The 21972-nt window shown below is 36.8% G+C and overlaps 1 protein-coding gene across 5 annotated transcripts in view; it reads right to left on the minus strand.

Annotated features, from left to right (window-relative positions):
- Positions 1-21972, minus strand: part of AMBRA1 (autophagy and beclin 1 regulator 1) — a 137487-nt gene that overhangs the window by 69711 nt on the left and 45804 nt on the right. For all 5 annotated transcript variants that reach the window (XM_014070546.2, XM_087720259.1, XM_014070575.2 and 2 more), the window contains 3 exons: positions 18403-18585; positions 1556-1636; positions 1348-1448 (listed from right to left, as the gene is read on the minus strand). In XM_014070546.2, coding sequence (XP_013926021.2) covers positions 1348-1448; positions 1556-1636; positions 18403-18585 — 365 coding nt within the window. The remainder of the gene's footprint in view (positions 1-1347; positions 1449-1555; positions 1637-18402; positions 18586-21972) is intronic.

Below are 21972 nucleotides of genomic sequence, written 5' to 3' on the forward strand. Positions count from 1 at the left end.
TCACCTCTCCTTTCTAGTTGCTATGTGGGGTTGGGGGTTAGGAAACCTTACATGATCATCAGCTGACTTTTTCAGATGCTCAGGTGATGCCTATGTTCTTTATGTCTTCTGAGGCTGAACATTCCACATGTCATGTGGGAACAACTTCTTCACATTCAGAGTGATTGATTCCAAGCTTGTGATAATGGATAAATATACTATCTCTTTGTGGACTCAGATAAGCATATACATTGAACTTAGATTTTAGAACTTGAAAAGACAGACCATGGAAGCTAAGTCTAATTTTCAAAATGTTCTAGAATAAGAGTCTAAGGAATAATGCAGATTATCCAATGCTTTTAAATACTAAAAATATTAAAACAAATGAAATCTGAAAGGCTTTATCACAATTTTTCCAGATAAGACATTTTTTCTTTGTTCAAGAACACAAGTCTTACAAAATATGAAGTCTTAGCGCCAAAGAGATTGTGAAGTCAACAGTTTCTAGCCATCGCCAATGTCTGTTGTTGAAGACTTAATAATATCATATTTTGTGATCATATATAACAATTACATTGGAGATCATTATTACTGTTCTAAATCTTTTCCAGATCTAATTTGGTACATGAATATTCACATAATTCACATTAACTACATATTCTTCTATTGTTCAACTTACAATAGATTTTTCTCAACTTTTTACTTTAACGCAATTCAGAAAGTGTAATATATATACATGCTTGAACATAGTGCTTTTAAAATCCAAGCGCACAAAAACTATTAAATCATCTTTACATCTGGTATTGAACAAAGGTCAACTTATGTTCCTCAAATCACCTCTTAAAAAATCTGTCATAAGAAAATTTAATTTCCAGGCAGGGTCCCATTTTATTTGCCTCCTTCCCACTCACTTAAACTCTACAATTTCCTGAATACCATAAGCAGATGCTGCCAAAATTTGAATATGCATCTATTAGAATCCTAATTGAATCTGAACTGTTCTTATGAAACTTTACAAACCAGAACATGAACAAGGCACCCTATAATTGAATTAAAGGAACCTGGAACAAACTAATCATTAGCTTGTCAGAATGTTAATTTTAAAAAGGAAGGAAGGAACAGGACCACTTAGAAATAGAGGCTTTAAAATATTTGCCCATCCTCTTTTTGGATTCCATTCTAGAAATCCATCACTTGTACCTTTTTTCATAGTACCTACAAAAAATGTATCTGTGCGGATTTAGTGACTCATGTTGAAATAATATTCTAGTTTGAACAGACAATAGAACCACCGCAGAGTTTAGTTTTCATATTATGCCTGATTCAATAATTTCAATATTACAGCCAAAAATAGGGAAGATATAATACCTGCTAAAACTCTATTGACAGAGGAGTGAGTGGCCAACCCAGGCTGTCCACGCTCATGGAAAATCCCAGCGTAAGGCAAATACTCAGGCAACAAGAAGCGTCTAAAAAGCAGAGAAGAATACTGTTAAACTGCTGTGAACCTGTTAAAGGCCTGAGTAATAATAGACAGACCATTTCTTACATGCATTACTAGTTATATAGCTCTTACCTTGGGACGAAGCGTCCTAGGGATGGTGCAGACATACGGGCATTCCTAGGGGCTCGGTGTCTTGACCTGTCTCCATTGTCCCTTCAGTGGGAAAAAAGAGACACATTTTAATCATTAATTCTTCACAGCAAGGCCAGATTCAGGATTCTTCCTCCTAAACTAATCACAGTAAATACTGAAGTAAAACAACTTTCTTATAACTTAATTAACTATTGGGTTGCCTTTGCACCTTTGTAATCTTCCTCAAATATGAAAACTTAATAAAAACACTAACACAATATCATATTTAACTTTATATGCAATGCAACTTTGCTTCATATCATTTTTATATAATAGCCAGAATTTACTGAATTTACAGAAGGAACCAAAACATTCTCTCTCAACGTGACCCGTCAAAACCGCGGAGGACAAAATCGCGCTCGACAAAAGCGCGCATGTGACGTCATCACAGCGCGACGAAAAAAATTAAAAATTGAAATAAAATTAAAATTAAAGCAAGCCGATTCACATAAAGGTAAGGGTTAGGTTTAGGTTTAGGGTTAGGTTTAGAGCGTTAGGGTTACGTTTAGCGTTAGGTTAAGGGTTAGCGTTAGGTTTAGTGTTACGTTAACGGTTAGGTTTAGGGTTAGATTTAGGGTTAGGTTAAGGTTAGGTTTAGGGTTAGGTTTAGGGTTAGGGTTAGGTTTGGGGGAGTTAGGGTAAGGTTTTCGCTTTATTTTTACATTTTTCGATCACAGCGCGATGTTTTCGTCGCGCTGTGATGACGTCAAATGTGCGCTTTCGTCGAGCGCGATTTTGTCCTCCGCGGTTTTGTGGTGGAACCCTCTCTCAATTAGATTCACCAGAATCTGAGATAGTAGTTTGTACAAACCAGCAAGTTTACATTGGCAGCAAAAGTACACAGATCGACAGAGAAAAACAGGCTGTTCTTCATTTTTCATAAGTCTTTTTCTCTTCAGATCATTAGGTACCAGATCAATAGTATACACTTTAAGACCTCCTGCAAGCAAGACATCTGAAGCATGCCTCATGTAGCTTTACATGAATTATATGATTCTTTCTTATCATTTTGCAACTTTTCACTTCCTTTGCTCAGAGGGACAAAGGGTCAAAACATTACAAAGTCCAAAAATACAATTTAAAAATAAACTGCAATATGTAATAAAAAAATAAAACTAAAATAATTTAATTATTCACAAGCTTTGCAGAGTTTATGAGACCTTACAAAGGAAGAGGTAAGATGTTTAAGAACAAAATGAAATATATGAATTAATGAATGTGGTAGAAGTAAGGAAGTTTGCAAGGATATAAAAATATGGAGAGGTATACAGAATAGTGTTTTTATAAACTAAATTTGGTTAGGATTTTTTTCTTTAATTTTCTACCTTTCATTTATTTATATTACTTTTTAATTGTTTTGTTTTACATATCAGTTTATCCCAAAAAGTAATAGCATTGGAGGATATCTATGTGCATCGAAATGCACACTTGAAAGCAAAAGGGAGCTAGGCCAAAACTTCAGTACTTGATTATTTTAATAGCACTACTTTATTTCAATGTTTATTGCTAGTTATTTATTCTTCTATAGTTAACATTTGCAGCAGAGAGTCACATTTCTCTCTAACATTGGAAACTAGATTTTTTAAAAATATAAAATGCTTACTTAAGTCACTGTTAATGCTTTGAGATAATAAAAAACATGACCTTAATAATAATGGAAAAGGTAAGGTTACTGCAAAAATAGAAGATCTTCCATTATACTGATTTTCCTTAGTCACATATACTTCAATGTCTAGCTAAGTTAGAAGCTAATTTTCAAGTGAACAGAACTATAAACACTTCTTGTATGTGTTTGTATTTTCAGAAATCTAAAGAAAGAATAAGACAACTGGAAATTTTAAAAAATCATAAACACAATAGTTTTGAGGCAAAACAGTTTTTCCCTTTACATCATCTTACATTCTGCATTAGTAACTTCTGGTTAAGATTCACATGCAACTATGGAAATCCTATCTCTATTATCTCATCTCTTTTTTCAAATTCTACAACAGCTGCAAAATGAAGCTTGTCTTTGTTCTCATGTAGAGAGTAGATAGGTATGAGAAAAATCTCACCGAAAGTGTGGCTATATTAACAAAGCAAAGTCATTGCACTCTGTTCAAAAATAAAAACCCAGAAAGCTTCTTAGTACATAAAGATAGATGGATAGTGCTTTCCCCTTCCTTAACAGAATACAGCAAGACAGTGAAGAAAGTTAGGTCTACACTATAAAAAAAATAACTCTGCTAAATTTGAAGTTTTCAAAACAAACCAACTATATTAAGATTAAAATAACATTTTTTTATTCTTACAGCATTCCAGGGAGTTTATAAAGTAAATGTATCACAAGCTTGTGTACCTTTTATTTCTTAGATCAGGAGACAGCAAACTTTTGTATGGTCTGCTAGCTAAAAATGGATGGACAGGTGGCTGATTGCCAGGCCCAAACTTCAGTTAAGCTGCTGGGGCAAGTGGCAGGTCTAAAGACCGAAGGGGAAGAGTGTATAGTTTTAGTACAGTCCAGTTAAAAGTGACTCATGAGACAAAATTCCTCAGCATCTGTTTCACTGATATCCTTCCTTTCAGAGCAATTGATAATACTGTGCGGAAAACTAAAATACTGAGATGAAATTGTCAAAGCAATCTAAGCCTTATAACTCAGAAAACCAACACAAGAAATGTATTGGTTCCTTCAAGAGCCAGGATAATTGACAGATTTTTAACATAACTGGCAGGTTAATCTTTAAAAAAAAAAGTCACAGACATTCTAATTATGCTTATTTTACATTGCCTTTGTAAGTATCCAATAGGATAAAAATATTCTTATGTATGTGTATGTCTGTATGTCTGTATGTATGTTTGTTTGTTTTCGTAGATTTTCAGGGGGGGGAAGGTATGCTGGTCTTGTTGTATTAGGGTCTTTTCCCGTGTAAGATTGAGATTGTCTTGGCAACGTTTCGGCAAGGTCTCACTCGCCACCCTCAGGCTGGTGTTTTCGGCTTAAAGCGTGGTTGGAGCTGCCGTCTTTCTATAAATCTTGGTGGGGGTGTGTGGAGTGCTGGCTTTGTTTCAGTAAGTGGATTGATTGGTTGTGTGGTTGTAACATGATTGGTAGATTGGTGCTGATTGGTGCTGGCTGTGTGTCCGTTGTTGTTTGTGTTGTAACTGCTTGGGTGGTGGTGGGGGCTTGTGGACTAGGGCTGGTTTCCAGATGTCTGGTAGGTGGGAGGTATTGTCATGTTGATTCATGTTGTGGGGGTGTTTCTCTATTTCGATAGCTTCCATAACTATTCTCTTGTTGAAGTGTTCATTACATATGGATCAAATCATCACAAAAAATAAATAGCATTAAGAATAAGGGAGAGACAGTTAAAGACAAAAAAAACAAAACACCAAATGCTTTTCCTAAAATCAAATCTTAAAATAATGCAATTCAGATTAGCTAATAAAAAAATCTTACATTAAAATGAAACAATTTTAATATTTTGAAGAACTCCATTAGCACCAAGGGAGAAATGTGCTGAAAGCTTTAAAAAGCATTCAGACTACACAAAAGCATTCTTTTGTATGTATTAAACTATAGACACAGTCTCCCAAGGGATGTAGCAATAATAAAAAATAAAGTCAGCTTTGATAACCTCTCACAAGATACAGGTAGTCCTCACCTTACCACCATTTAAGAATGATTCAAAGTTATGACAAGATTGGAAAAAATGACTTACAATCTGTTCAGGCAGCCCTTGACTTACAACAGTTCATTAAGTGATTGTTCAAAGTTACAACGGCACTAAAAAAAGTGACTTATGACCATTTTTCACACTTAGGTCCACTGTAGCATCCCCAAGATCATGTGATTTTACATTTGGATGCTTGACAACTGACTCATATTTATTATGGCTGCAGTTTCCCAGAGTCATGTGATTTCCTTTTCAGCCCTTCTAACAAGTAAAGTCAATGGGGAAACCATATTCACTTAACAACTGTGTTACTAATTTAACAACTGCAGTAATTCACTTAACAAATGTGGCCAAGAAAGGTCGTAAAATGGGGCAAAAAACACTTAACAAATTCCTCACTTAACATAAATTTTGGGCTCAATTGTGGTTATAAGTTGAGGACTACCTGTACTTGCATTTATGACTATCTATCCATCCTGGCAGTCATATAATTGCAATTCAGGCACTTGATAATTGGTTCATATTTAGGATAGGCTGAACCACTCTGTAGTCATGTGATCATTATTTGCAACCCTTTTTTGCAAATTTCCAGTAAAAACCACCCTTTGAGAAAGCAGGATCCTGTTAGCAACCATGTGATTTGCTAGCTGCCAGAAAAACTAGACCTGAGTCAACCTTCAACCACAACAATGTATGATGGGGATTCAGTTCCAATTGTGGATGTAAGTCGACAGCTATCTGTATTTAAAGAAGAATAACAAGAGTTCTCTCAAGATTGGAAGATGTGGAGAGACCTGGTCCATGGAAATGCCAAGAGTCAGTCATGCCTGGTTGGATATCATCATCATCAAAAAGGATTCTACTACACAGAATGCTGTTCATAAGATCAAAATCTCTTACATGAAATATAAAAGAATTCATCAGCTGACCGTTTGCTGCATACTGCAATAGAACCCTGCTAAATGCTAATGATGAACTACTATTTGAAAATCAATTCCAAAGAATTACATCACAAATCTATAATTCTGTCCTACAAACTAAGTAAGTTTTCAATAACACATTTTTAAAAAAACTGCCAATCCAATATTTAATGATTGCAAATTAACAGTTGCAACAGGACATTAAAAAGAATGATCATTCACAATTTCAGGGGAATACTAGACAGATAGACATTTAAATATGTTGGGACATTGATGATAATATGTTAAAGCAGTACCATTACAAGAGTGGAATGTTATTAAGGCTATCTATATAAAGTCTACCATCTTAGTATTGGAAATAAATGTGGTTAACAATGTACAAGTAACCCGCACTTATCAACCGCAACTGGAACCAGCAGTTCCATCAGCACAGTTGTTGTGACTTATATAAGTTCCATCTGCAGCTGTTAAGCAACTCACCATGGGTCGTTATGTGCAATATTATGTCCCCACAACTTGTGACCTGGCATCTTGCTCACTGACTTTGCTTGGCAGAAGCCGGCAGTGAAGGCTGCAATTGAGGATCTCCTGCTTGAGGGTGGGGGTTGGACTAGATGACCTACAAGGTTCCTTCCAACTCTATTAGTCTGTTATCATGTGAATGTACACCAGTTGCCAAGGACTCAAATTGCAATCATGTCACTGCAGGGATGCTGCAATGGCTGCAACTTTGAGGACCCATCATAAGTTTTATTTTTTATCATTGTTGTAAATTTAATTGAGTAGTCAGTAAGTGACAACAATCTGCATCTTTTACTCCTTCTTGTTCACATGTTTGATTTATTTTAAATCAGAGGGATAAATTAAGTTGGTATTATCTAAGATAGCTATACTATAAATTCCATGTTCCAAAACTTTGGCCATACTGGCAGAAACTAAGAAAAGCTTGTATTCGGAAGACAGAGATTATCTATGCTCTATTGTTCTGTGTCATAGTTATAATGTCCACAATAGAACAATGATGGAGCAGCTTATTCTAACATCTGTTGCTTTAAAAATAATTCAGCTTCCCATAGGTCAAATTTATCTTAAATAGAGATTTTAATGTTTATGTTTTTAATAAAGGTATGTAATGTGTTGTTTTATTATTGACATTGTTAATTGGGAACTGCCCAGAGTTCAATATTAAGATGACAAGCTATACACGTGTTTTAAATAAGTAAAAGAATGCTATCTTCATTTTACATACATACACACACACACACACACACACACACACACACACACATCTTTTCATCCCCCTTTTTTTCTCATTTTAAGTCTTTAGGTTTAGAACTAGAAGGCAACAGTCAGGATACCCCAGGTGTGTTTCTGACGCTTAGGTTCTCTTAACTGGAGACCTTCAATCTGCTGTAGAAGTAAGAGCTAAAGTTTGAAGGTCAACCACTCAATTTCCCATATAAATAGCAGGTGATCCATTCACAAAAGAAGTAGAGCAAGATACCAGATAACCAAAGCAAGAACTGAGCATAATTCTTCTCCTTCATAATTTAATTGCTAACATGTATTAGCATTCTACTCCTTTTAAATTAATTTTATTTAACATTTAAAATTTCATGGGGATGTGTAGGACAGCCTTTTATCAATTCACGCCAAACAACTCATTTTTTTAAAAAAAATATTGATTCCTAACTTTCATTTATTACTCTGCTTCTGTGGATATATTCATTTTATTCCAAGACAGAGCTGCACAAAATAAATGGGCAGCCTAGACTAACATACTGCATATCATTAAATGTAATCAAAAGAAAAGTGAATTAAGATAAAATATTTTAAAATAGGACAGATGGTAAGCAGAGCTATTGCTTTTAATAACTAGGAATCCAGTTATGAAGGATCTGATTCCAACAGTCTTAAATGTATCCCCTCTATGGTAGTCTAAATCTCCTGCATGGCAATAAGAAATGAAATTGTCATATATCTCAAATAAATAATAATCTCCAAGCACTTTTTCTATAAAGAATAGAGCTTTTATTAAATTCAGATAGTTCCTAAGTGTTGCATATGTTCCATGTCTTGAATCTTACTTTTGCAGTTTGTTTATTTATTACAAACGATTTTATGTGATTCAAAGCCTCTTGTAGCAAAACATACAGAACATACCAGAGATCAGCAAACTATCACCCATGAGCCAAGCCTAGCCCACCTGGTTTTACGCAACCATGCAAGTTAAGAAGAGCCAGGAGCAGTCAAAACTCCCAGAGTAAGGGATGGATATGAGGCAGGCATCCTGGGCAGCAGTGGCGTCCTATAAGTTACCTCCTTGCTGGCAGGCCAGCATTGTCCAACATCTGTGCTGCATTCCTTGGCCTACAGACCTATCAACTGTGAAGGCAGAGGATAAGCAGGATCTCACCCTTACAAAAAAAATGATTGCTGATCCCTTCATATGTAGTAAACCACAACTGAAACATTACAAAAAATATTAAATGTATCCAAAGACTGCCAACATATATTCAATATAAATATAATATTGTCATAAAAACATATTTGTTGACACCAATTCTTCATTGAGGTTTGGGGGGGGGGGGGGCAGGGGAGTTTGGTCATCTTTTTTCTTTTTCCTAAACAACTTTTTGGAGTCTGATGACGGACACTCAGAGCTTCTGTTTTTTCCTCTAGTCTACAAATTTACTTTCTACTCCTTCTATGGTTGCTGCTGGAATCCGGTCTACTGAATTCATTCATTCACCACTCTATGCCAGCGTAGGTTTTTATGGTTCCATGGAAAACAATTTCTTGCTTCTCCTCAATATTGCTGCGCATTGCTGCTCATGATTTTCTACAATCACTGCTTGTTGCTTCTTCAGCCAGCACACAACACTGTTCTGACGTAGGCTTCCTGATACAGTAAAAAGCACATGCCTAGTCCCCAAACCCCTCTTTTTATTTTAAAGGCTGTGAATTATGTTCATTCACAGCCCGTAATGAGTCCCAAATAGTTGTAAAAAATCCTACAGTAGGCTGCCAAAGTCTTTCAGGGAAGGCTGATAAGTACCCACCTTTATCTTCCTTGAAACACTGCCAAAGACTTAATTGGCAATTAGCTTGGTAAGGCAGTCAAAACGGAGTAAGGAGCAAAGAGTCAAAACGGAGCTTCAGAAGGTAAACTGACCAGCATGAACCAAGTTGCTTCCTGCAAAGACTCACGTGCTCCTCCTTTATGTCCTATGGGAGGGGCCAATCACCTCCAAGCCTTACTTCCAAGTTGTCTCTTCTGTCTTAACTGTTCTTGCCTTTTGGCAGCATGCGCACGCTGGGAACAGGGGGAGTCTGTTCCTCTGCCTCACTGCTCTCCGACTCTGGAGGCAGCATATAACTCCCAGATAGTCCTGGCTCCCTCTCTGTCTCTGACGCCGAGCCCTCGTCCAAGCCTTCCCCAGACTCCAGGACTGGCCCATGTTCCTCCCCAACCTCCTCGCTATCCGACTCTGCTGCCAGCTCCGCAGGCCGCCAGCGGACCACAACAAATACCAAGTAGAACACTTTCAGCGTATATCTATTTCCACCATTTCTCTTTAATTTCTTTACTATTTCAAAACATAGATTGACATTCTCTCCTTTGTCCATGATAAGTCAAGAGTTTCTTAAGAACATCCAATCCACAAAAGGTAGCCTATTCTTATCATCTGATATACTTTCTCTTTCTCTGGCATTTTATATTAAAAAAAAGTAAACAACAACAACAACATGAATTGGCAAAGTTTCAACTGGCATTTAAAGATTTTTCAGGGAAAAAACCAATTTCAGACTTATAAATTAAATGATTCTCTATCAGTTCTTCATCAGAATGGACTGAATGTGAAAGGTAGTAAACTGTTTTTGTTCATAAAAGGGCTATTTCTGAATTTTATGCATATACGATGAGAGAATATTTTTCCTCAAAGGAGTTACATTGTTTTTAAGCATTCTTTCATAAAACTAATTAGCTTGACAAGCAAATATATTTGGCATTATTAAACTGATTATCTGGACAGTTGTCTGTTCTTTCAGACATTATAAACCTGAAATTATGGTATATAACTATTCCTGATGTAAATAATATTCTATAATAATTACACACAGTTCATTTCTCTGATACATGCTAATACCAAAATCCTCCTATATCACATTCTTCAGACAAATAATAACAAAAAAAGAGTTCAGTCATGCAATTGTGTTTCAAGGGGTAAGGTAGAAAATCATATATTAACTCAGATGAGATATAAATCATGTTCCTGTTAATGAGCTAAGTTATCCTGTAATAGTTACAATAAAAAGAGCGCCTGCAGAATGAATGAAAGCATAGATTTTAAACAAGGATTTTTGTACTAAATGTTTTTTTATCTATATTGTAGCTAATTCCTGAAGGTGGGCAGGCTGTCAAGAGTTAATGAAAAAGTGATGAACATTATCAGGGAAGGTTTTCAGACCATAAAACAATAGTTTCATATACTGTGTATCAGTTGGTGCCAAAGAATAAAATCTACATATTCATCATCACTTGCTGAAGACAGATGCAGAATTGAGCAAGGTATCTTATATATGTAGAAACATTTCAAAACACCACGAGATGCTTCATACAGATCAAACCTACTACTTTGCATCCATGTATATTACACTGGGGTGGGTTTTTTTTTACATCTAGAGAATTTTGAAACAATATATGAACTCTGTAATTTTTTGGTAGGACAATTCCTTTGCAAAAAAATAAAATAAATAAACTGTAGTTTAAATAGAGTGATGTGTATTCCTCCTCAAAACTGGCTCCAGTTAAAAAGAATCTCTCCTCTGGGGTGGAGAGAGCCCCAAAGCTATATATCCACCTAGACAGCTGGGAAGATATGGAAAAAATTAACTTTCCTTCATCAGCAATAAATTGGTTGGATTATTAAAGTAAAGAATGTTTCCACATAACCCAGGAAACAATAGACTAAAGCACTCAAAACTTTAAAGCATGTCACACAAAAGAAACACCAATGGCTGAGCTCATTTTCCAGGATCATAAAAGCAACCCAGTCTAGGCTTTCAAAATAACCATTGACAATTTTGTGCTATGTGATTTACTTCTAATCATTTTCAACAGAATAGATCTGGAAGGGACCTTGGATGTCTTCTAGCCCAACCCCCTGTTCAAGCAGGAGACCCTATACCATTTTAAATAGGTGGCTGTCCAATTTCTTCGTAAAAACCTCCAGTGATGAAGCACCCACAACATCTGAAGGCAAGCTGTTCCATTGGTTAATTGTCCTCATTGTTAGGAAGTTTCCCCTTAATTCCAGGTTGCTTCTCTCCTTGATTAGTTTCCATCCTTTGTTTCTTGTCTTACCTTCTGGTGCTTTGGAAAATAAGTTGGCACCCCTCTTCTTTGTGGCAGCCACTCAAATACTGGGATACTGCTATTATGTCACCCCCTAGTCCTTCTTTTCTGTAGACTGCCCATACCCAATTCCTGCAACTGTTCTTCATATGTTTTTGTCTCCAGGCCTTTAATCATCTTAGTTGCTCTTAGTTGCACTTTTTCCCAAAGTCTCGACATCTTTTTTGTACAAAAAACTGGATGTAGTATTCCAGGTATAGTCTTACTAAGGATTTATAAAGCAGTACTAATATTTCACGTGATTTTGATTCTATGCCTCTATTTATATAATCAAGGATTATATTAGCTTTTTTGGATGCTGCAGCACGCTGCTGGCTAATGTTTAAGTGATTGTCCACTAGGACTCCAAGATCCCTCTCAGAGTTCATGTTTTTGAGCCAGGTTTTACCAAATCTGTACTTGAACCTTTGGTTTTTCCTGCTTAACTTTGCTTTTCTCCACATTAAATTTCATGTTGTTGGATATGGCCCATTGTTCAAGTCTGTCAAGATATTTTTGGACCACGAGCTTGTCTTCTGGGGTATTGGCTAGTCCTGCCAGCTTAGTGTCATCTGCAAATTTGATGAGTTCACCACTTTTATTCCCTCATCTAAATCATTTATGAAGATATTGAAGAGTACTGGGCCTAAGACGGATCTTTAGACATTAAAACATATAAAAATGAGAAAGAAAAGGGCATTCTACTCCTGAAAATGTGGAGGAGGAGGAGGAGGAGGAGGAGGAGGAGGAGGAGGAGGAGGAGGAGGAGGAGGAGGAGGAGGAGGAGGAGGAGGGGGAGGAGGAAGAGAAGGGGAAGGGAAGAAGAAGAAGAAGGAGAAGGAGGAGAAGCAGCAGCAGCAGCTTGCACTGCTTTTCCACCCAAGAAAGGGTTATTATAAATGTAAATATATGGAAAGAAAAGAGGCCAAGGAAGTCAGCAACAGATTTCTGTGAAATCTCAGAGGAGAAACGCTCTACCAGATTCTCTATTAGCCACAGAGGCAAAGTGCATAGAAAGGATATAATACCACAAATGCACAGAGAGGCAAGATCACAATAGAATCTGTTACCAAAAAGCCGAGCTAAGGCATATAACAGAAGCACCTTTTTTCCCCACTCAGCATGAAAGCAAAAGCAGCCTTAGTGCGACTGACTGAATCACTCTCCTGAATGGAATTCTTCCATCTGTGAATATTATCTGCAGGGAAACACATTTCCCCATAGGTATCTACCTAGCTCTGTGAATGAAGATTGCATGATGCCTTTGAGCAGTCGAATTTCTTTCCCTAGAAGACAAATAAGAGGCAGTAATGGAAATAACTGAGGATTGTTCTCGCTGAGCATTCCCCATCACAATAGTCTCCAGCAGACTGCCTCACTCCTACTTCGGCAGCCTGTGGTGTTGTTTAGGAAAAGCTATTAGGAGGCTGATGCTTCTACATCTGTCCCCTCATTTACATTTTACACAAACAAAAAACAATGAAAGGGGGAAGATACATTCATTCCCTTGTGCTTCCGAGTGGTTAATTGCTGGCGCATGAAAATGACAGCTCCAAAGAACAAGGAGTTTGCTTTTACCATGAATTCTCTTTTCTGAAGATCACTCCCTGCTGTTTTAGGAGTAGGTGCAAGCTCAGATGATCAAGTTCAAGAGGTATTTAACAGCAATAGAAGGATACGAAGGACTGGCATTTCTATCCCAATTGGTAGCATTACAAAATGAGCACAGATTGCAAAGAAACCTCCATCTTCCAAGACTCAGCTGGAGACTGTCTTTTTGAGGATCATCCTTTACAGGTCATATTCAGAAGAGCAATTAAAACAGCTCTGTAATTCTGTATTTTAAATTCAGAACTGTAGCAAGGATAATGAACAAAAGAGCGAAGAATTTCTTCTCCTACTAGAAAAATGCCCAGTTATAGTTCTGGGGGAAAGTATAGGTATTCCTGTAATCTATGACCACCATTGGGATTGGTTTTTCCATTGTTAACAAGGCAGCTGTGAAGCTAGATGTCATGTAACTGCACTGCTTAGCAACTATAATCACGGCAATCCTTGTTACTGTCATTAACTGAGGAGTAGCTATCGCTATCCAAGCCACTCTAGGCTTAGTCCCACCCAGTTCCTACGGTAGCCTCCGTAGGTTAAGGGTCTGCCTCCAATTCCCCCACCTGCTATCTCCTCTCCATCTTTGCCCTTTTGACCATCCTGCACTCTGATGTGCAGAGTGACAGGCAGCCCAGAATCATGTGGCTCTGGGGCTGCTTATTATGCTATGGAAAACTGCAACTGCTCCAATCCAGTCCCAGTCACCCTTACCCTGCACTCCAAACCTCTTGCGGCCCTGTGCTCCCCCATCTTAACTGGCCTGCTGACTTCTTGCTTCTGCAGTGTGCCTGGCCTGTGCTGATGGGCCAGGCTTTAACTGGGAGCGGGGAGGGGGGACAGAGTCAGAAACAGCCCCAGAACCACATTGCACCAAAATACTCCTTTGCAAAAAGGTGCTGCACCAGGCTGGCCTTCATATTGTGGGGGGGGGGGGGGGAGACAAACAGCAACCTCAGAGCAGCCATGTGCCTCCCCCCCCCCAAAAAAACCCCTTGTCCTTGCTTTAGCTTTTGTGGGGGGAAATGAAGCCCAACCCCACACAGAAGCTTTTTGCAATGGGGCTTTTTGGTGCACCACAGCTCTGGGTTGCCTTGGGTTTTGTAGCACAAAACCCAGACGTAGTCCAGCCCAGCCCAGCCCAGCCATAGATAGACAACCTCAGCAGCAGCAGGAGCAAAGAGATGGTGAAGGTCAGCCGGGGCACTGAAGCACAGAGCAGCAGGGGCCCAAAAGGACATAGGTGGGGGTGGGGGGTTAAATTGCCCCTGTAGTCAAGTGTTAGGTGGGCCATCAAGCACACAAATTTTGACCACATAACCACTGGGATGCTGCAACAATCATAACAACTTTGAGCAGCCCTGAACATATGATATTTGCCTGGGATTTACATATTACATTAAAGTTTGATGCTTCTTTTACTTATTTTACATGTAAAGTCAATTAAATGTGATATGTTTCCTAGCAGATGCGCTTCTATGTTTGAGATCTTTGTCCTGCTATGATACACACTTGTGCTTCAATTTCAGCTGCTGTAGATATGGCCTGATAATCTTCTGTGGGATTTATGATTCTTTCAATAATGGCATGTTAATAGGGAAGCAAGACATTGTTATTATCATTATCATTATTATGAGTAATATCTCAAATTTATTTTGTACAACTTAAGAAGATATACATCATGTTCTCATCATTTACAAGCAACAAACAACCATCCTGTGGAAGTGGGAATGAGTGACTGGCTCAAAGTCACCCAGGTGTCTTTCATTTTGAAACCATGACATTACCCTTCCTTACTTGACAGCCAATATGAGATTTCTATTTTAAAATACAGTTTTATGGTTTCTGTAGGTCATAACAATACCTACATAGCCTAAAAAAGTTTCACTCCTGGATTATCTGTCCATACAGTTTCCCTCCAGCTGTCAGGAGAGTTTTCAAGCACTTTTTGGCAAACTTAAAATGTTATTCTGGGTTTCTTTGTGACACCTTGGATGATTTTAGGCTATATTCTGAGTAAATACGATATGACTATGGCTTAGCTCTGCCCCAAAGCTTCTTTCACTCCTAAGATTCTGACTGTGGACTGGCAGATCCTCAGTTTTAGAAATTTGCTTTTACCATTGCTGCTTTTATTACAGAGATCTTTTGAAATCTGAATGGGGCATGACTTCCCTCTAAAATCTGAATAGTGAGAATTTTGCTATGATGAAGCTCTGCAAAGTTTATCAGAATTATAGAAAATAGGGTGGTTTAAATCAGCTCCAATTGCTTGATAGTTTAATGAAGTAATGGGATAACTGAGCCTAATTATTCTTTTAACTAGCTCAGTTAAACTAAGGGAAGTGATTATTTTTTCACACTGATACATTGCATATTGATGGCTTTGTTTATTGAAATAAGAACATTTTTAAAAAACACCAAAAGGGGGCAAATGCTGTGTTACAGAACTCTAGATCAGCAGTACAGAAGATGTCTCTACTACCAAAAGCTTAGCTATCTGGTATATAACAGAGGGTTTTCTCTGATGTAGCATCCACATTATTGAATGCTTTTCCTAGGAAAATAATTTGGTTCCTACTCTTCAGTAGTCAGAAAATAGCAAACTACATTTTTCATCAGAATTTTAGCTGTCCAAATGATTCTTTACTATTCTGAATTCACTTCTGATTTTACCTCTACATGTTTTATTTTATATGTTTTATTTTATGATACTGAGCCTCTTTGAGTCATCATGTAAGTGGAAAAATAGATTATATATGTAATCATAAATCATTTGCTCTTACAGATTCAGGAAACAGTTTTATTAGGCCAACTCACAGGCCATTTAATAAGTTAAAAAGATAAAGAAAATAGCAGTGAAATTGTGGTGTCTGCAAATGTAAATGAGGGTTGGGGGTTGGAGAAGGCTATGCTACACTGGTTTTTACTCATGACTGAAAAGTATTACTAAGAGGAACACCAACAATTGATTCTTGTTTGCTTAAACTTCAAATAAATTAATGCAGTATTCTAATCAGGAGATGAAGGAGAATATAGGATCTGCAGAAACACAGAATACCATGGCAAAAACCTGACCACTCTGAGAGGAGATATATCTTGAGATTAAGAAGATACCTAGCTACAAATGTATGTATCTTCCTAGACTCAAAAATTCACAGGGATGACAACTATAGTTATGCTACCTGGTAAAACACTGTGACTGATCTAGATAAAATATTAAATTAGGGAAACATATGATAAAAATTATGAAATCTTCTGCAATCTACAGTAAGAAATACTATCATGAAAGGCCAATAAAACAAAACTCGATCCATATACTTGAATACTTTTTCCTTCTTCCATCTCACTTTTTCTCTTTTATGTTTCTTTATCTATCATTCAATAGTAGCACATAGGATGATCCAATGTAGTCACCTGGAGTCACTGAATTACAGGAAAGTTGATTGCTTTATTGCTTTGTCAATTTGCTTGGTTAATTTGTGCAGACCTACGGTAGAAGTGCTTTTGCACAACACAATCTTAAGCACCAACTGCATCCATTTCTGGATCAGGAAGCTTTGCTTGCTGCTAGTCATGTCCTAGCTATCTCTTATTTGGACTGTCGCAATGTACTCTCAAAGAGCTAGCCTTGAAAACTATTCAAAAGTTATACCTGATCCAGAATGCAGCAGTATTACTAATTTGGGGTAGACCTCAATACGCCCATTAGATCTATTCTGTTAGTGTGATTTAAGTTGCTAGTGTTCTTCTATAAAGTGCTTCATGCTTCAGAACCAAGACATTTGTATGACCATTTCCTTGTGATAGTTTTTGTTCATTTTTAAAGATCATATAAGGTTGGTATCTGTTAGGAATATAATCTAACATTGGGTTGGCAATATATAAATCATGTAACAAAGCTATACCTATTACTTTAAATCATACTGTAAAATGTGATTGGTTGCTGTTTTTCTCAATCAGCCATAAGAGGGAGCCAGAATGACTGTTAGCTCTCTGTTTGTTAGATGATGGGCTGAGCTGATCTGATTTGGAAGCTGGCTGTTAGAAAGTGCCACAAGCTATTGTAAATTTTGCAACTGCTAGCAAACTTTGAGAATGTTAGGAATATAATCTAACAGTAGGGTTGGCAATATATAACAGAGCAATATATAGCTCTCTGTTCATTAGATGCTGGGCTGATCTGAGTGCCGCGAGTTATTGTAAGTTTTGCAACTGCTAGCAAACTTTGAGTTCTGAACTGATTATATGATACTGGACTATGTTATTTGGATTATCCCGTAACTGAAAGACATTGATGACTGACTGTCTTATCCATGTATGACTTGGGACTGTTTGATGGACTCTGATACCTCTATTTCCACGAAAGTAAAAGCCTATTTAAACTGCAGTGTCTCTGTATGCTGGTTTGTGTGTTATCCAACACAACTCTCACAACGCTTCTCTGAATGTACTCGCTCTCCCAACGGGGAGCTTACCTAACAGTATCCTTTGGTCTCTATCAATAAAATATAATCGCATGGGATCCAGGTGGTGTGCATTTCCTGTTGCTGCATCTACCCTTTATAACAGAACTCCCATCATCACCACTGCATATCGCCAACCTTGTGCTGTCCTTTAGGCAGATCTCCAAGGTGTGGCTCTCCCCAGAGACATTGGGCTAGGATGATATGTGAACCTAATAAATTTGTGTACAGGGCATCTGTCTCCTCCTGGCACAGATGTTTTTACTCTTGTGGTTCTTTTGCTTCTTTCTACTTTGATTTTTTTAATCCTTTAGTAAGCCTCTCAGAGTCACTTGGGGAGTGAGCACTCTTAGAAACTGAAGGAAGTAGGAAGGAACAAATATATAAATATTGATTCAATGTAAATTACATGTTTTAACGCTCACATTTTTTATATTCGTTGAAACAACAGAAATGTGACTCTTTGGACTGATACTTTGATTTTGACAGCTGAACAAATTCCCAGTATTCTGCTTACTTAGTTTGTCATCCAAACAGCTTGAAAAGTCAGAGAGGACAGCAGTGGGTACAATTTATCTTCCATGCATTTAAAAAGGACAAATTAATCAGTATTGTAAACTCTAATTTTGAGGGAAAAATGTATTCAACCTACTTTCTTTTTAAAATGTACAAAGCATTTTAAAAACAAAAAGCAGATGAAGGATAAAATAATTAATGCATTGTGTTGGAATAAAGAACTTACTCGAAGTCTTCAAATTCCAGGTCATTTCCTTCTACAGATGGACCTGCATTCTCAGAAGTGGAAGCAGAAGATGAGGAAGAGCGGAGGCGATTTTGCTGATACCGCATGGAGCGCTGGCGAATGCTATCTCTGCGTGAAAGATACTGGATCATTCTCTGGGCATAATAAGCAGCAGGTGACAACCTGAAAAATTAAAATACTGCTGTTAGCTCAAAAACAACTCTCACTTGTTTCTTGATGTTGTAGGATTATAATGCAATATTATTATTACCTAAATCTATATCGGAAATAGAAGACTTGCTGTAGTTTTTCTATATGGATTGGATTATGAGCTGGAGATTTCTGCTTGAATATCTTTCTCTAAAATCCTTTGTGTTTTGTTAATGTGGTTTCCAACTCACCAAAAAACTGAGGTTAAAAAATGATCAGAGTAATAAGAAGGCTGATTAACATTACTCCATGCTATCAAGGTTTAATGAAGGGTTTAAAAAACAAGCTGAATACCTATATGTGTTTTTTTAATTATTTTTTTTAAAAGAAACTTTGTCTTTATATTTTTGTCTTTTCGTCTTTGTTCTTTTTTCCTTGTCTTTTCCCTTGAAAGCAATAAAATAAAGGATGGGGGAACAGCTGGTACAACATTTTACTACTATGTCAAGTTATTAAAGTTACCTATTTTTTCAAAAGTATCTTACACTACATTCTTCCCATTAATTTGAAATGAAATATCTACCTCAAAAGAAAGCATTTTTTTCACCCATCTCCTGCACTTGAACTCTGAGTGGCACACAAGGGCATGTTCCAAAATATGATTCAAGCCAAGTCAAAATAGTAGACTGGGAGAACGTCAAACAGATATGAGATGGTAAAGTAGAAGATGTGTGTTTTTCTGCCAGTTTATTGTAAGAAATAAATTCACACTCAGAGTTTAAATATTATCTACACACTTCTAGCATTAGACTGATATTGTGAAATCAAGATAAAAAGTTGCATTTACAAGATTACTTAAACATTATTCTCCTTGGAAATGAGGTAGGTTAAATAGATTGTTTTCAGGGATGTTTTCCATTGTTCCAAGTCCTGGCCCAAATCACACAATGAGCTTTATTAACATAATAAACTATCCTGTCCTTTATCTGTCCTATCTTGCTGGCCAACATCAAGTAAATGCCATAAAAACTATCAGAATATGTTTCTATGTTCTTCCAAATTAAAACAAATGGCATCTTAAATAAGAGCACATAATATAGAAACAATAGTGTTCTTTTAATAAACTTTAATACAATAATACTTTATTGTATCTCCATGATTTGAGCAGATTGCCTTATCTTGAACCACTGAATGTTCTCTGTGTGGGGCTTCCCACGCAAAGCATTCAGAAGCTGCAATTGATCTAGGAAGTGGCAATAATGGCAGTTTGGGGGATATCAATATATGTTTATATAAAGTATTGGTATTTAAATTTTATACATATTCCATAATTTGAGCAAATTGGCTGATCTTGAACTACTGTAATATTCTCTGTCCATGAAAAGCATTCAAAAGCTGCAATTCATCAAGGATGCGGCAATATTGGCAGTTTGGACAATATATGCTTTTATAAGGTTATTGCTCTGTGAGCTAGACTAACACCCTGTAAGGCTCCAGATGAAATTCAAGGTGCCAGCTGTTACTAATAAAGCCCTACTTGGCAGAAAGTCAGGTAATTTGCAGAACCATCTATTTCTGGTGGTTTCTGCTCACCCCACCAGATGTGATAGAATGGGTATGCTCCAGGTTCCTTCATTGAGCATATAAAATACATCTCTTTATTATGCTACCTTCCTGGTAGAGTTTCTATAAGGCATTATAAACCTGGCTTTTATCTGAAGCACTGGATATGTGAGGTCAAGTGAGCTTGGCAGGTTATCTGTTTGCTCTTAAACAGTGGGAGGAAAGGGATTTATTGGGTTTCTGGCTCACTGTATATTGATTATTGATTGTTACTGTAATTGTTTTAATTGTTTTGGCATGTTGATACTTCTTTTTTACTACTATTAGTTACCCAGAATTGTAACAGTGAGTTAAGCTGCCATATAAATTGTTCTAATTTATTAAATTAGATTTTTTAAAAGAATGACCTAATTACCAGACATAAATATACTTAATATAGGAAGAGGCTTATTTATGTCACATATTATTCAACTCTTGTTAAAAAAAAATCTGTTAGTAGTGAAGGAAAGTATAGAACACTATGATTATCCGCTGACATTTTTTACTAATTTTTGGTATGCACTTTCTTCTTGAGAGAATAATGAGCCAGGGTGGTGCAGTGGTTAGAATACAGTACTGCAGGCTACTTCTGCTGACTGACTGCAATTTGGCAGTTCAAATCTCACAGGCTCAAAGTTGACTCAGCCTTCCATCCTTCTGAGATTGGTAAAATGAGGCCCCAAGATTGGGAGGGGGAATATGCTGATTCTGTAAACCGCTTAGAGAGGGCTGTAAAACACTGTGAAGTGGTATAGAAGTTTAAGTGCTATTGCTATAATTCTAATATCTGACTCAGCACATATAACAATGATAGCAATTATGGCTGTATCAGATGTAGACAAACAATGGGGAAGGATTTTCTTCAGTGGTGTTTGTAGGCTCCAAAAGATTGTGGTTGCCACTGTAGAAATTGGATGTTGAATTAAGTAGGCCTTCGGATTCAAGCTTTTACATTTTCACTTAATGGACAATTACTTTTCTGATAAAAAAATAACAAAATCTGATGAACAAGTAGTTATGGTATATAATAGATGAGGTCAGAAAAAGTTATGTAAAAACACATCTGAGACTGCAAAAAGGCATAATATAAAACTATTTAAATACAGGCACGTGTGAATTGGATGGCTGATAGTTTTAAATGTATTAACGCCAACATCTTGATACAAAAATCCAAGTAATAAAACAGCTTTCACAAAAAGGTTGAGGGCAACCTTTACAGCAGTAGCATCTCTAATGGCATTTCTTCTGTAATAATGATTCTTTTCATAAATTATACGGAAAAGCAAGAAATTGAACCTTGATCCCAAAATACCCATTTATCACAAAACTAAGGTTTATTTATAAAACAAGCTGATATGACAAGAAAATGTTCCTGGAGCTTGATAAGACTGAGTCTCAAATATTTTTACTGTAAACCTCTGTGAACTGTGACGTTTCAAAAATTGTCACCAACTTTGTTTCCCGATAACTCCATCACCTTGATTTTTCTAACTTTTCATATACCTTGTTTTTCAATATTCTCTTGCCTTGATTCAATAGATGAGATCTTTTCAAAACATCTCATTATTTCCAAAAAGGTCACTGTTGCTTTAACTTCTTTAAAGGGAGTGAATATGAACCACAGAAGTGATTGATTTAATCTCTACAATGTATTGATCATCCTACTTTTCTTACAATGTTTCCCTTTTTCATCAATTTGCACTAACAGAACAATCTTTCTCTAGCTTCTCATTCTTCCATTAGTAGCATCACTCTCATTCATTTTAGGCATATAGGCAGTCCTTGACTACAATTATTTAACAACTGTTTGAAGTTTCC

This window comes from Thamnophis sirtalis, unplaced genomic scaffold (assembly GCF_051295495.1).
Source record: "Thamnophis sirtalis isolate CommonGarterSnake01/CBP01778 unplaced genomic scaffold, rThaSir2_p1.2 scaffold_1, whole genome shotgun sequence".
Taxonomy (NCBI): Eukaryota; Metazoa; Chordata; class Lepidosauria; order Squamata; family Natricidae; genus Thamnophis; species Thamnophis sirtalis.